At 40.7% G+C, this 14,298-nt stretch overlaps 1 protein-coding gene across 3 annotated transcripts in view; it reads right to left on the minus strand.

Moving 5' to 3' along the window:
- erbb4b (erb-b2 receptor tyrosine kinase 4b) overlaps positions 1 to 14,298 on the minus strand; it is a 275,547-nt gene that overhangs the window by 40,919 nt on the left and 220,330 nt on the right. For all 3 annotated transcript variants that reach the window (XM_086219925.1, XM_086219926.1, XM_086219924.1), the window contains exons 15-18: positions 10,909 to 11,063; positions 8,673 to 8,717; positions 5,528 to 5,660; positions 746 to 868 (exon numbers count right to left, since the gene is read on the minus strand). In XM_086219925.1, coding sequence (XP_086076051.1) covers positions 746 to 868; positions 5,528 to 5,660; positions 8,673 to 8,717; positions 10,909 to 11,063 — 456 coding nt within the window. The remainder of the gene's footprint in view (positions 1 to 745; positions 869 to 5,527; positions 5,661 to 8,672; positions 8,718 to 10,908; positions 11,064 to 14,298) is intronic.

A 14,298-nucleotide genomic window follows, 5' to 3' on the forward strand; every position in this document is an offset into this window, starting at 1 on the left:
GCTGTCACTGCAATCAAAGCGCACTTAAGTTCTCTTGTATGGAGACCGCTTGGGAGAGGTGGTCTGGTTGTTTTGGTTGGCACCAGAGGACAATTACTGCTTTCACAAGAGACACAAAACCCGGGCCAACCATGTCAGGGTTGACTTAATAAAAACCAAATTCGGTTTAGATGTGAAAAAAACCTTAAGTTGGCCCTAAACAGGGCAAAGATCACTTCAGGGTGACAGCATTTTTCCTCAATGTTGAGAGGATATTTAGATACAAAAGTCTTCCTTGTACTATCTGGATATTCCTTAGGGAAATGTAGATGATAATGCTTTCGAACATTATATCTGTGCTGCCGCTTCCAAAACTCTGACCCAGATGTGTAATATAATGAGAAGTGATTGATCTACAAAATGACCAATTTCAATGAAAGTCTGTTCTTTCTAATTTCAGCTGCTGTGTCTTTCCCCAACCCATCATCACACTGGTGGCGACCTCCTCAGCTACCTCTTATTTCACTGTAACCCCAGGGAACTCCATGTCTGCCATTACTTATTCTCATCACCCCCCGCCTCCAGCCTTCCATCTCCTCTTCCTGTCATTAATGATCTAGTAATTTGTTCCTCTTTTCTTCCTCTTTGTCCAAGATCAGTCATATAACAGATGTGGGAGTGTATTTGGCCTAATTCAAATACAAAAACATAGCAACTAAAGGTAGTTTAAACTGTTATTCTTATATTTTTTCTGGGGGGGGGTTACCTTGTAAACAGTGCCAAAGGCCCCTGAACCAAGGATCTTCACCCTTTTGAGTTCGGTCTCTTTCAGGATGCGGAGCTGGGCCTGGTTGGGTGCTGTTCCACTGGGTGTTAAAGGCTCCACCAGCTAGAGATACATTCAATAACATAGAAGAGATTCAGTCAGTGAAACACAAAACACACAGTCAGACCAATACGTTAAACATCATACACAGACATGGCTGGACAGAGACAGAGAGTTGAATAAATATGACTGATGAGTTCCCTAATACAATGTAGATTAAAGCTAAGTACTTGTGTTTTTAGTCCGTACAAGTGTGGCTGTGTCAGGTTGCAATTACACCGCAAGAAAACCTCAACTGCAGCTTAACATTGACTGACATAAACTGAACAATTGGAGGGGAAGAAATGGTGTGTGAATGTGTGTACGTGGATACACACCACCCAGTAAATTCAATAACATATTTTTCAACAGATGGTTACATCAAAAAGTAGCTTAGATACTAGATAGACCATTGTTAATATTCATCATACAGGTCAGTTAGTTGTGCAGTTACAACAAAAAAGAAGTATTCTTTAATTTTTTCATAATGTAAGAATAATGTTGTATAATAGTGTAATTCCAATACCATATTCAGCTTAACCTGCTTACATAGAAACCTAAATTAAATTGTCCTCTACTTTACATTTCCAAACACAAATCATTAATATTAAAGCTGGCCAGCTAACATGTATAGATACCCCGTCTGAACAAAGATAACCATATTACTGTGTCATTTTCCCGCAAAAAACAAACCAAACCCTGGAGTGCTACTACCATTTCAATATCACAAATAAGATATTTCATATGTGAAGCGAGGAGAGAGATGGCGGAAGGTGGAGTTAAGACTGAGAGAAAGACGGAGTTGAGGTAGATAATTGCTGAATGTCAAAAACGAGATGACACTTTTGTTGTCTCATTACTGCTGGAGTGGAAGAATAAATGGATAACACGGCAAGAGTGAGCAAGACTATAAGGAGGGAGGGAGGGAGGGAGGGAGGGAGGAGGAGGATGTGGAGGAGAGGAAGAACCGTGGCAGGAAAAAAAAAGAACAGCAAGGCTGAAATGAAGAAGCAAGCCGCTGAATTAGTCAGAGGATGCAAAAGCATAAGAGAGGGAGCAATATCGAGAGAATTAGAGAAAGAGTGGAAGATTAGAAAGGGAGGGAGGGCAGAGAGAGATAAACAGAAAGAGAGCGTAAATCAGCCTGGCTGTGGTCGGCAGCTTCTGTCCCTCTGGCTCGTGGTTACTGTTAGATTAAAAACAATAGCCATTCTTCATTTAAATTGAATAACAAATCAGCTGTTGCCGGGTGGAAACAAGACACACACATGCACACACACTTGCACACACACATGCACACGGAGTGGATTTTACCATCTTAACAGGACTGGCCATTGACATTCATTCATTCATATGCATCCTCTCAGCATTTTGATCCACAAAGCACATCGGAGCCCCCAGGACTCGTGAGCTCACAATGTCAGACACCACAAATGTTCATCTAGTGATGGGCTTCCCAATCTGTAAAGGTGAATAAAAGACCATGATGTCCTCACAAAACTTTAAACTTTAATATAGAATTCAACTACCAAAGGATCTTTTTTTTTTTTTTTTTTTTTTTTTTTAAATTTCATTTAACCATCTTGGAACTAGAACACACACACAACAAAAAATGTCTGACACAAATAGTGCTTGAGTGTTGTGCACAGGGAGCTGTCCAGTATTGCGGGTGCTGATGCTGAGGCTGCTGTACTACAACACACTGGAGCTGTCCACACTGTCACTCTAAATATGGTGCTGAAACACCGTCAGAATTCACAGTTTCTTATTACAAACAGTGTAAAGGAAGCGGACGTATTAACTGCGGCACCGTCCATCGGTTTCTCGACTCCCATCACGTAGCCTTGAGTACAAGATTTTAGCCGTCACCATTGTGGATCTTTCCTAGAGATGTGACCATGGGTCTTTCTCAATCACAACCAAGGATTCTCAAACAGACGTACTTCAAGAAGACTTCAAAATCTACCAAGGACTGGGTCCTGCTTTCAGAGAATTTTCAAGGATTCACCTGTGGATCCTCAGCCATCCTACAGTCCATCACCCACAATCCTCTGTGAACATAACGCCAGAGGTACTGGCCAAGCTTCTTTCAGGGTTTTATTTACGACAAACTCTCATCACTCAGGAATGGCTTTCTGTAATTAAAATCATATCAAATCATTTGAGTTTGAGATTTGGGTTATTTATGCATGCTCAGTTTATCTGACAGTGTTTTTTTCTATAGTTCACAAAACAGCACTGCCTCTGTGGACAAAATATCTCTAAAGCCCCACTGTGCACTCCCTGCTCAGAACCCTGTGTGTTGCCACATCATAAACCAATCCAATCACTACAAATGAAAAACGAAGAATTTAGCTGCTTGAGATAAAGACGTTCATCCCAGGAGTTGATATTGGAGTGCAAATATCCACATTTTCTCTTGTATTTCTATTGTATTGCTACCTTGTGTTTGAGCGTGTCTGTGTTTGGGCGTGGCAGCTTCCTGATCCGCCTCGCCTGTTCTGCTTGCACACCTTCCATCCATCAGCTCAATCAGTCCATCAGCCCCGGTTCTTTGCCTGCTCTGCACTACGATAGTCACTCCAGCCATTGTGGTCACATTTTCAGGCCACTTAGTAATTGTCTTTTCCAAGCGTTTCCCCTCGTGTTTATTTGATCATCGAGCTAACTCTTATCTCCCGGTGCCACAGGATCATTACATGCCTGCCTGCTTTCCGACTTGACTCTGTGCCTGCCCGCCGCTCGTACAGCCATGCTCAACACCCTGCCTTCAATCCTCACTCCGCTCCGTTTCACCTGACGCCTGCTTCTTCCTACAGACTTCCTCTGCCATCATCTGCTCCCCCCCCCCCCCATCAATCTCCATCTCATGAGAACATTAGATAAACTCTGCCTTGAAGTCTTTTTTTGTTAACTGAGGTTGCTAACTGAGTAGCAGCCTTGATCGGAGCTAGTCTTAATTTACAAAAAGAAGAGTACTTCCATGCCTTCTTTCTTAACCCCTTGAAAATAAAACCCAAGGGATCATCCACAATGAAAGCAAAGGTGATGCCACTCCCCAAGTAAGTGACATTTAAAGCAGCACATCGCTCATTAATTCACGTTATTAATTAAAGGTTCTACGTTTTATGAGTTCAGTTTAAAACTTCAACTGCTAATGAGAGAAAATAATTAAAGTAAGCTGAAACACTCCAAGGTAAGTCTAAATTTTTAACATTTAGGTATCCATGGACGTGTTAAATTTAGCAAAGTAAGGAGGCAAGAAAGTTTTGGTTATATGTAATAGAAGAAAGAACATAATAATTTGGAGTATGAAAGCTACTTTTAGACACTTTACTGATACGTGTGAGCTCTGAAGAGTGAGAAAGCAGTGAAAAAAAGACCTTATTCTCACTATGGATACAAAAGTGCATTAAATGATGTACTCTTCTCATTTTTAACACAGAAGAAGAGTGCTTTCTCCTCCACTAATGGTATGGTCCCTTACCTTTCTCCTAAGAGAATAGTCATCTCCAGCAAAATCAACACCTGAGCCTCTGGGTGTCTGACACGTTCACTACCTCCACAGTCACCATCTGGTGACATGACGTCTCATTCTGTTTTCTCTCCTTCACATTTTTCCTCTTTTGTACAGTATGTACCTTTTACATGAAAAACGCACGCACGCACGCACGCACGCACGCACGCACGCACACACACACACACACACACACACGTTTTTATCTTTTCCAGTGACATTACTTTGACTTACATTGATCTTCACCTCACTCTGACCCAGTTGTTCTTTAATCTACATTCCCACACGTGTAAAATTTGTCAAGGAACAATGTAAGAAATCAATCGTAAATATAAAGGCTGCATCCTGGCTGTTTGACACAAGATAAATAAATCACTTAAACATACAATTTACAATTTAACAATATCCAATCCTAAAGTGGCATCATATATTTTAACTTCAGTATTTTAAGGTCATTTCACATTTATCCACAGCTACACATTTTTTCATGCGAATGACCTTTTAGAGCCCATCTGCAGCACCGACATTAATCTTATACTTGACCATAATCTTACCTTAATCTTAAAACATTCTTTACCTTAACCTTAACATACAATGCTTTTAATCATGTCTGTACATTTGCATGCAAATAAACACATGCTTAAAACAATAGGATCAGATTAATTCCAGGAGAGGCCTCACATAACTCAGTTGTCAGAGTAAAATATTAGTTTGGTGTATGTAATCTCAACATTTGTGGGGATATGGAGGGTCACATGATGTTCCAATTTCAAATTTAAAATATGGTTAGGATAGACCAACCCCCCCCCCCCCCCCTCATCTTTTAGCAAAAATGGTTTTCCCACAGAAACACATATTTTTAGGTTTGCAGGAATGTACAATGCTGGTATTTCAATCGGGCACCTTGGTGTCTCACACATTTCTACTGAGGGAATGCCATTTCCATGTTCCATTTTCATGAGAATGTTCTATCAGCGATACTATGGTCATTCTTTTGCTTTGTGCAGATTTCTCAGGTTGCCAAAATAAGGTATAGAGCAGTAAGTGGCCACGCAGAAGTCTCCTACGTCCTGTCTCACTATGCAGTCTTCTGCCAACATTATCTTGTGGCACTGAAGCAATTACTTCCCTCTCTAAATCTGTTTTTCATTTACTGCCCCACTCACCTCTGTCTCCAGGAAGCGACGAAGGGCTCTCTTCTTCTTGATATTCTTCCGGCGCACCGACACCGCCACACTCAGCCCAATGATCACCACCATGAAGAGGCTACCGATCACCCCTGCTGCGATCAGAGGGGTTCTGTGGACAAGAAAGTGGAGGGAGAAAAGAAGAAAGAAAAGTAGTGGATGATAAAGATGTGGGTGATCACTGGGTGAGAGGAACAACGTCCGAATTTGGAAGATAGGTTGAAATGGTTATAGGAAAACAGGTGTATACTGTAGTTGTCCACACAGCACGCGCATGCAAAGCAACAAATAAACAAAAGCATGCCTCTACAATAAATATTTAATAAGACAATCATTAAAATACAGATTTACCTTTTTTGCACTAAGATTTTGCCAGTAATAAATATTGATTCATGCCCTCTCATTAAAACCAAGGCTTAGATCAAAAAATGGAAATAACCATCAAAGTGAATTCTTAGCACCACACTGATGCTGTCACTTGAAATCAAGCATCTCCGGAGTTTTTTCTTATATGCTCCCAAACTGTCTATATATGAGCTGCAGAAATGAGGAGTAAAAAGGTCGTTTTCCAGGAGACCAGCTCCCCTTTTTTCTTGCTGTAATGAAGGAATGTAATTTGGCCAGGGTCTACTCCAGCTCTGCCATAATCCGTGAAATGGGGCTGTTATTTAGGACTGAAGTCATAGACTTTGAGGATACACAGTAGGAAGTGGAAAAAGTCTGCAGGATTCATAGGAAGTCTTTGTGTTTTGGCTGACAAAAGGTGTTAAATCCCTGGTTTGAGGACTTAAAAGTGTGGCGAGAAAGAACTTTTGAGAACTAATGCCTCACCAACAAATCATTCAGTTGGAAAAAATGGCTACTTTTAGATTATTGCAGTCATGTAGGTGCAACCGCATGACAGAAAAAAGCCAGTTGAAAAGACAGCCAGCTGACACTGGGTGAGAGGCAGGGTTCAGCCTGGACCTGTTACCATCAGGGCCATCAGGAGCAATTAGGGGCTCAGTATCTTGCTCAAGGATGCTTTGACGTGGTCACCAGGCGAAGTGAGGATTGAACCAGCGACCCTTTGGGTTGCTCGATAGCCACTCTACCTCTGAGTGATGCCGCCCCCCGGCATGATGTCATAGTTATTAAATAAATGTCTATTTTTCAACTTTAAGCTCTCATTATTGGCACCAGTCCTGCCGTACATATGCAGTTGTGATTTTCCTCTGCACCCTTCTGACCCGGGCCCTCACTCAGAGGTGCAGTTGTAGTGTATAACCACTGCGTGCCCTGAACTCTCCTTCCCAAATAAGCTCTGGAGAAGGAGGCCTGATGTCTCCATAACCACAAGAATCTCACAAATCAGTCACACACACACACACACACACAAAATCTTGCTTAATTTTGGCACAATAGCTCTCTGATGTTAATGGAACACTATATCAAATCAGTAAGCATGACCAGAATCATTCCAACACATAAATAAAGTACATGTGAGAGTCAATATCCTGTCTTCTTCAACAATGACACAAAGACAGGACCACGGAGGGCCAGTATTCAAAGATGGCCACGCAAACAGCCACATCAGTCAGTCGGGAAGGCCACAGAGGAATTGATGGATGTAAAAAAAGGTCATTTAAGCATCAAGACCCACTATAGATGTCTAATCCAATCTGCACGCTTCACTTACGTAGCCTTTCACACTAACATTACCAGGTCCCTGGGGTGATTAGATGAATTCCAGCTGTAATATAAATGCACTTAAGACCCACGATTCTAAAAATAACCCAACAGGCTACCTAATGGTAAGAGATGCATTTGTCCACGTTTTTGCACCATTACATACATCAGAATCAGCAAACCAGTCTGTGAGTACAGAGATATATATGTGTATTTCTGATAACCCTGCATAAAGCCATGTCAGACGGCTTAATATTGAGCAAGTGACAGCTTAATCAGATGTGTGCACATAATCACTACACAAGATGTATGTTAGCCTTTGAAGACTCGGTGTAATCATGAATTTCTGACAAACCACTTTCAATCATATTCAAAAGCCAATACCTTCAACAGGTAAGAGATTGAAAAAGATATGTGAGAGCTAGGCCGGGGGGTGGGGGGTTAGCTGAAGGTCTAACGTATCATGGCCACGGCTATCAGACATCTGATAAGGGCTGATCCGCTCGTCGGGTCAGTTGATAGTTACATTCTGCTACAAAGTCTCTTTATCCCACAGTTCCCTTTCATCCTGTTGGCAGAATACATTTGGGTAAGGAAGTAGTGAATATCCCTCCTCCAAAGGGTGTGTACTGTTTAGAATACTGGATATTGATCTGTAAAACTCCCAGAAAGCCTTTTTGTAATTACCCATCAATCTGTGAATTTGATGTATGATATTATTCACAAATAAAACTCACATTTTTATCAGTGTGTCACTCTAATCCCAATAGTTTTTTTTTTTAATAATCCCTCAAACTCTCCCCAATTTTTCTCAGCACCATGCAATGCCAAAGAGTTTTTCATATGAAATTTGGATCCATTTGCTGTAAGCCGTTAGCAGCTCTGCCCGTGCCACCCCTCCGTCTTCGAACAAAAACTAAAGTGCTTCAAAAAGAACCAGACAAATTACTTGTAAGCAGTTGCAAACACACGTGCGTGCACACACACGCACACACACACACACACACACACACACACACACACACACACACACACACACACACACACACACACACACACACACAACAAAAGAAGCAATAAGCACTGAGAAAGATTAAAGATTTTGGGCCTTTAAGGTAGCCATTAATCAGTGATTTTGGTTACTGTTATTCTTGTGTGTGTGTGTGTGTGTGTGTGTGTGTGTGTGTGTGTGTGTGTGTGCTGTGTATATGCTTTTTTGACAAGGTAAGGCAAGTTAAACAGGCAGGTGTAATTAATAACATTAATTAAGGCCCTGTTCCATTTAGATGCGCCAGGGTCCTGGAAGTGTACATGCTGACCAGTAGCAATGGCTATGACACTAAATGGAACCATAACTCTGGCCATAATTAATTTGAACACCTGTGTTTACTCTACCATTACCTGGAAAATTAGCTGCTGTAAAAAGGGCTAAACATCAAATAAAAGCGTCCTGTACCTGTCCATCCAGCCAATACAGTCCTGAAGTCTTGGTCCAATACACCTGGGTAAGGACATGGAGAGGTGAGTACAGTAAAAACAAGTAAAAAAAAAGAAAAAAAACAGTAAAACAACATACTTTTGCCTACTGTTTTAGCTGATGCTGTATGAAATGGGTATTTGATACTCTGCACAACAGTGTAACATACTGTTGGCTATGCTTCTACGTGCTAAGATGTCAAAAATACTGACACAATAACATATTTCATGTAGTGTCAACAAAAAGCAGCACTACACACAGACTGATATATCGTCACATTCACAGTACAAATATACACACTTTGGGGCTGTAAATGGTCAATTTGTTTGTAGTTCATATCTAACATAATTGTTAAACAGTCCCTTTTTTTCTCTAAACTTTCTCAGTAGCCTTACACAGTGTGTGTTGATCTGCCTGGTGACAGCTTGATGATTTCCTTTCGTAACTCCGACCAAATCATGTGGAATTCTTAATTCTATGGGGTGTTGCTGTATGGAATGGGGCTGACAAACTCTATATCTGAACGTTATTTGACTTGTCAAAGTGGCTTGTTTGACTCAAGCAAAGAATCTGTCATGCTGGTGATGTTCCCGCCTCTGCATATGCAAAATCTATTGATTTCTCTTATCAGTGCAGCTGTCTGCCTAATGCTGCCTGTCACTATCTGATACGTGCAAGCATGTAGAAGCCTGTTTTTTCAGATGACAAAAAGTTCTATATCACAATATCTCCTTTTTTTTCGCAGCTCATTAGCAGAGTTAAGCTAATATTTCTCCTTCCTGTTCCCCTTTTTGCCCTGTCGCTCTTTCTTTTGCCTCATAGTTCAGCTCAATTCAACTCACCTCCATTAACATTTAAATTCAGGGCTGTTCAGAGCTGTCTTGAAGATGTCTGTGGTGTCAAACACACCAAAATAGTGGCTCTAAGGGGGCAAAGAAGTCTGTCTATGTTAAAGTTTGGATTTATAAGACAAAGGCAGGTTGTTGCCGCCAAGCCCTGGGCAGGCAGAGCTAAAAAGGGCATCAACAAACCTGTTTATTTCCAAATCAGCACTTGAACTGTGAAGTCAGGTCTACATACGAAAGTTAAAAGCTCCTAAATGTAAACTTTGAGAAACTCTTTAAAACTAAATTTCTTAATATTTGGTGTCTTAGTTTCTGCTCTAATAGTAATTCACTAAATATAAAATGATGGATGTAGTCCGGTGGATACCCAGGTCCCTCAGATCTCCATGACCATGAAAATCTAACAATTATTCAAATAATAAAACCTACAGATATTCATTAATCCTGTGAAACTGTGTTATGAAAATAGCACTTCACATGCAACTTGAACTCTTTGCAAACAGTTTGTATATTTATAGTTTGGGTTTGAGTCAGTTACTATGGCCTAGGCCTTTTTAGCTTCTCCTCAGCTGAAACTTTGTCCTAGAACTTAGTGTTGACAGCTTCTAAAGCTACATTTTCTTCTGATTAAAAATATTCTGGAAATTTCATCAGATCTGCTACATTAGCTTTTCAAGTCTCCCATGTGCAAACAGCACTAGTTAGGCTGCTGTGCTGGATTTGGGATGACTCTTTTGAATGTTAAGAAGTAAAGAATATTTGCTTAATTACTGCCTTTTTTCGCTTTTCACTTTCTTTCTCTCTCTTCTCTCTGACTCCATCAGCTTGTCTTTTTGAGAGGCGTAACTACTTATGAAGCTGTACCTATGACAAAGTGTCAGCCTGGTGTTTTCCATTTACGACTACATTGTTATGCTCCAGCGAGCTAGAGGCTGTCACTCAAGAGAGAAGAAATAACACACAAGGAAATGACATAAACTCCCTGTGGAATAAAATATAAAATGTTGTCTCACCAACCCTTGTTGAATATTACATTGAGCGATCAGTGGCTAGTGAACAATGGAGGGCAGCAAGGGACTTCAAGGACACTTTATCTCTCTGGTCTCACAAGATGTCTATAATCTTATTTTTGCAGGACACTGACTGTGAAGGGAAGTTTCTGTTGCTGTTCTGCAGCTACAAGTCATGTGAAAGCAAACAGCATTTACAAGAGAAGAGCAACAATATGCTGTTTTTAGCTACATCACCCCAGAAAGTGGCTGAAATGAACTGGAATTCATAATTCATTAAATCTCATCAAATCATTTTGCAAACAGATGACAGAGATAATAACTGCTTTGGGGTGTGATGAGCGCCCTGAGTGTACTCACCCTTGAGTGCAGTTTGCATGGCAGGGATGACATTCATTGTTAGCTTCAGCGTACTTGAAGATGAAACTGTTGGCACCTTGGACACCATCAGGACACTTTTCCACACAATTAGGACCATCCTTGAAATGGAGGCATTTCACACAATGCTCCGGGCCCTATGCAAATGAAGACAAAACATATGCACATTTCTATTCAAAGTCAAGCTGAAATGGCATTTCTCGAGTGTCAAACTGCTGTATCAGGACATATCTATAAGTGAAACAGGATAGAAAGGCAGGACATTACATTGTGAGGAATGATAGTTACACTCAGAAATGGGTGTATCCAGATCGTGTCGCAACATAACGTAGCTGTAGCTGCCAGGGAAAGAGAGAGAGAGAGAGAGAGAGAGGGAGAGAGACAGAGAAAGAGAGAGAGAAAGTCCATAGTGCTCCATGTAGCTGCTGAAGCATCAGTCATCTGTCAAATGCCTTGTTCATAATATGGAGCTGTCACAGATTTATTGAACATGAATAAATTCAAGCCAGTGTGCCTGTAACTACTGTATTTTGATGTTAAAAACAGCCAGATACACCAGCTGACCTTTTTTGCAAGCCCGCTAACTAATGTAGGCTATCTTTACTTCCTAGATGCTCATAGGTATCTCTAAATGTTAAAATGACTGCACGAGCTGGTCAAGGTTATCCACGCTTGTTCCCAGTCACATCGAACCAGAAGTTTTCCAGTTTGTCTGTTTTTAGCTCGAATCAAAGTGGATCATGACGATGCCTTTAAGGGTTTTACTGCAGTTGATCTCCATTAGCTTCAAGCTAAAAATGTCTGGCTGTGTGTTTTCTGAATTCTGGAGTCACCAAGAAGTCATGCTGGGGGGGGGGGGGGGGGGGGGGCGTTTTTGAGTTAAAGATACCTAACAGCAAGTGACTGAAAGGCATATTACACTGGGTGAAGTATCACTTTAATTTGGGTATAAAGGGCAAGTCTATGGTGTTACAAATTTAGGGAATGAAAGCTCTGCTTTAGCCTCAGTCTTTAATGATGACTGCAACTTGACTTGCATCATTTTTCTTTGTGGCTTTATTGACTAAATCATTGCAGTCACATTTGCGTACCAAAGAGAAAGAGCAAGGAGAGACAAGAAAAATGGAGGAAGAAAGTATTGTAGAGTAATAAGGAAAAGAAAGAGGAAGAGGATACAAACGTGGAATACCAGAGCAGACGAGAGGGGTGGTGAGAGCGAGCAAGACATACTTTGAATAAGAGAGAGGAAAAAGAGAGAGCGAAAGAGGGACTGAAGGGAGAAAGCAAACGAGACGCATAAAGCAGTGCGAGCAGAGCAGGCAGATAATAACCATTGCTCACAGCACTCACAATGACCATAACAATCCGCCTAGAGCAGGATTTATGGAGCTAATATAGGCAAGGGAGGAGGAAGGGGAGGAGAGAAAGAGTGGAGAGCTCTTCAAGACAGGAATTGTCTAATCAACAGCCCTGAAGAACACCTCACTGCCAAGCACACACACACACACACACACACACACACACACACACACACACACACACACACACACACAAACATGAACTCATTGAGTGGAAATCTAACAAACTGTACATAAACAAAATCATAATTTATTAGGACAATATGTCACTCTAACATACATCCTAATTTGCCCATCCAAGCCCATACACACCGATTTGGGCTAGAAATATTCTTGAGCTCATTACTCATAAAAGTCGTCCACCAGCCAATCATATCAGCAAGATAAACATTGTGACAGCAAACAAACGCTGCTCAGTCCAGCAGGGAATTGGGATAAGTGACAGGAATGCATCATGTTGCACAATGCGATAAATTTAAACTGGCGTGCTTGTTCATCTCTTTGAAAAAAGGAAGTTTGTTTTTCTTTCTCTTCAACACTCAAACCACATCCAAAAGAGGTTTAGCCATCACTCTTTATGTTGTCATAGCTTATAGCTAAGACTTTCAACAAGCAGCCACATATCAGTGAGGATTTACAAGATATTTTCCTCGCTTAACATCAAACTCTGAGATCATACCATCTGCTAGTGCTGCCCTTAAGAACACGCCAAACAATTTCAAATGATTGGAAACACACACCAATGAAAAATTTAAACATAACATAGAAAGAAACTGAGATGTGGGAGAGACGGGGAGAGTAGTTAGCTACATTTCACATTTAGCGGTGAATTCTAGCCTGAGTCGTTCAGTAAAGTCTTTCCTCACCTATTCTGTCCATAACAGTGTGTATTCATGTATATTGCCATCTGGCTCCACACAGGGGCATTAGGCCTATCAAATCACTTTGTGTAAGCTGTAATGTAATTGCTATGGGATATGTCGCCTTAACATGATTACTATAATCCATTTGTCTGCCATGTGATTTATACACAAGATCCAAAGGTTTAACCTGTGACTTTCGCATATACACAGCACAACAACTCACGTGCACGATATGCTACATGTTCCCAACTTAAGTATCTCATGAGAATGTACTACTTGGAGATTGTAGAGAGTAAAATTGATACACTTTAACAGCTGCACACACGTATTCAGTCAAATAGAACGTGTCATGAATGAGCCATGTTGATTTTTCTTTCACTATTATTAACAAATACTGAAACAGATAATACAAATCATTACAAGACACTTCTAATATTTACATTTCGGTGGGCTGTTTACCTTGAAACCAAATGTCTCCACTCAGTTCACCTTCAGCTGTGCTGTGTGATGGACCTCACTGGAATGGAAGCTCAGAGGTGCTATGAGATTTTCCACCGTTAATCCAACGAGGTATAGGATTTAATCATATGCTTTTCTTATTAATTATTCCTGGTTAACTATATATAAAACCTATGGACACGCATAACTGGTGACCTATAGCACTGATTTATCAAGAAAATATAAGGGTTTATGTGACAGTGATGATGTTTGAGGATTGTCTAGGGTTGGGAATGTAGCTTGGGTTTATTATTGTGGTTTTTATATTCTATCCAATTCTTACCTATCTGTGTTACAGTTACTCTCTCTGTATATATAAACATTATCACACTCTTTTGCAAACAGCTCTTAAAATCTAAAATGGGTCCTTGAGGGGCCCCTACAGAGTCAGAGTTTCACCAAGTGTTAGTATTTGATGAGCTGGAAGCGAGAACTGGTTGGCACAAGTACCCTTTCTTGTTTTTGGTCCCACTATTTCTAAAACCAATTAAAATAGCCTGCGGGTTGCTTTGTTGTTTTATAGTGTCAACCTTCCCATCACTTGTCTGAGGAAGCCCACTGCAGAGCCGAGGGGTATCAAGTGGACAGAGAAGATAATCAAACCACGAAAGTTCTCCAACAAAACACTACGTCATATATATTTATTCCAAACA

Source organism: Aulostomus chinensis, chromosome 12 (assembly GCF_037954235.1).
Source record: "Aulostomus chinensis isolate RoL2024-O1b breed Wild chromosome 12, RoL_Achi_v1.0, whole genome shotgun sequence".
Taxonomy (NCBI): Eukaryota; Metazoa; Chordata; class Actinopteri; order Syngnathiformes; family Aulostomidae; genus Aulostomus; species Aulostomus chinensis.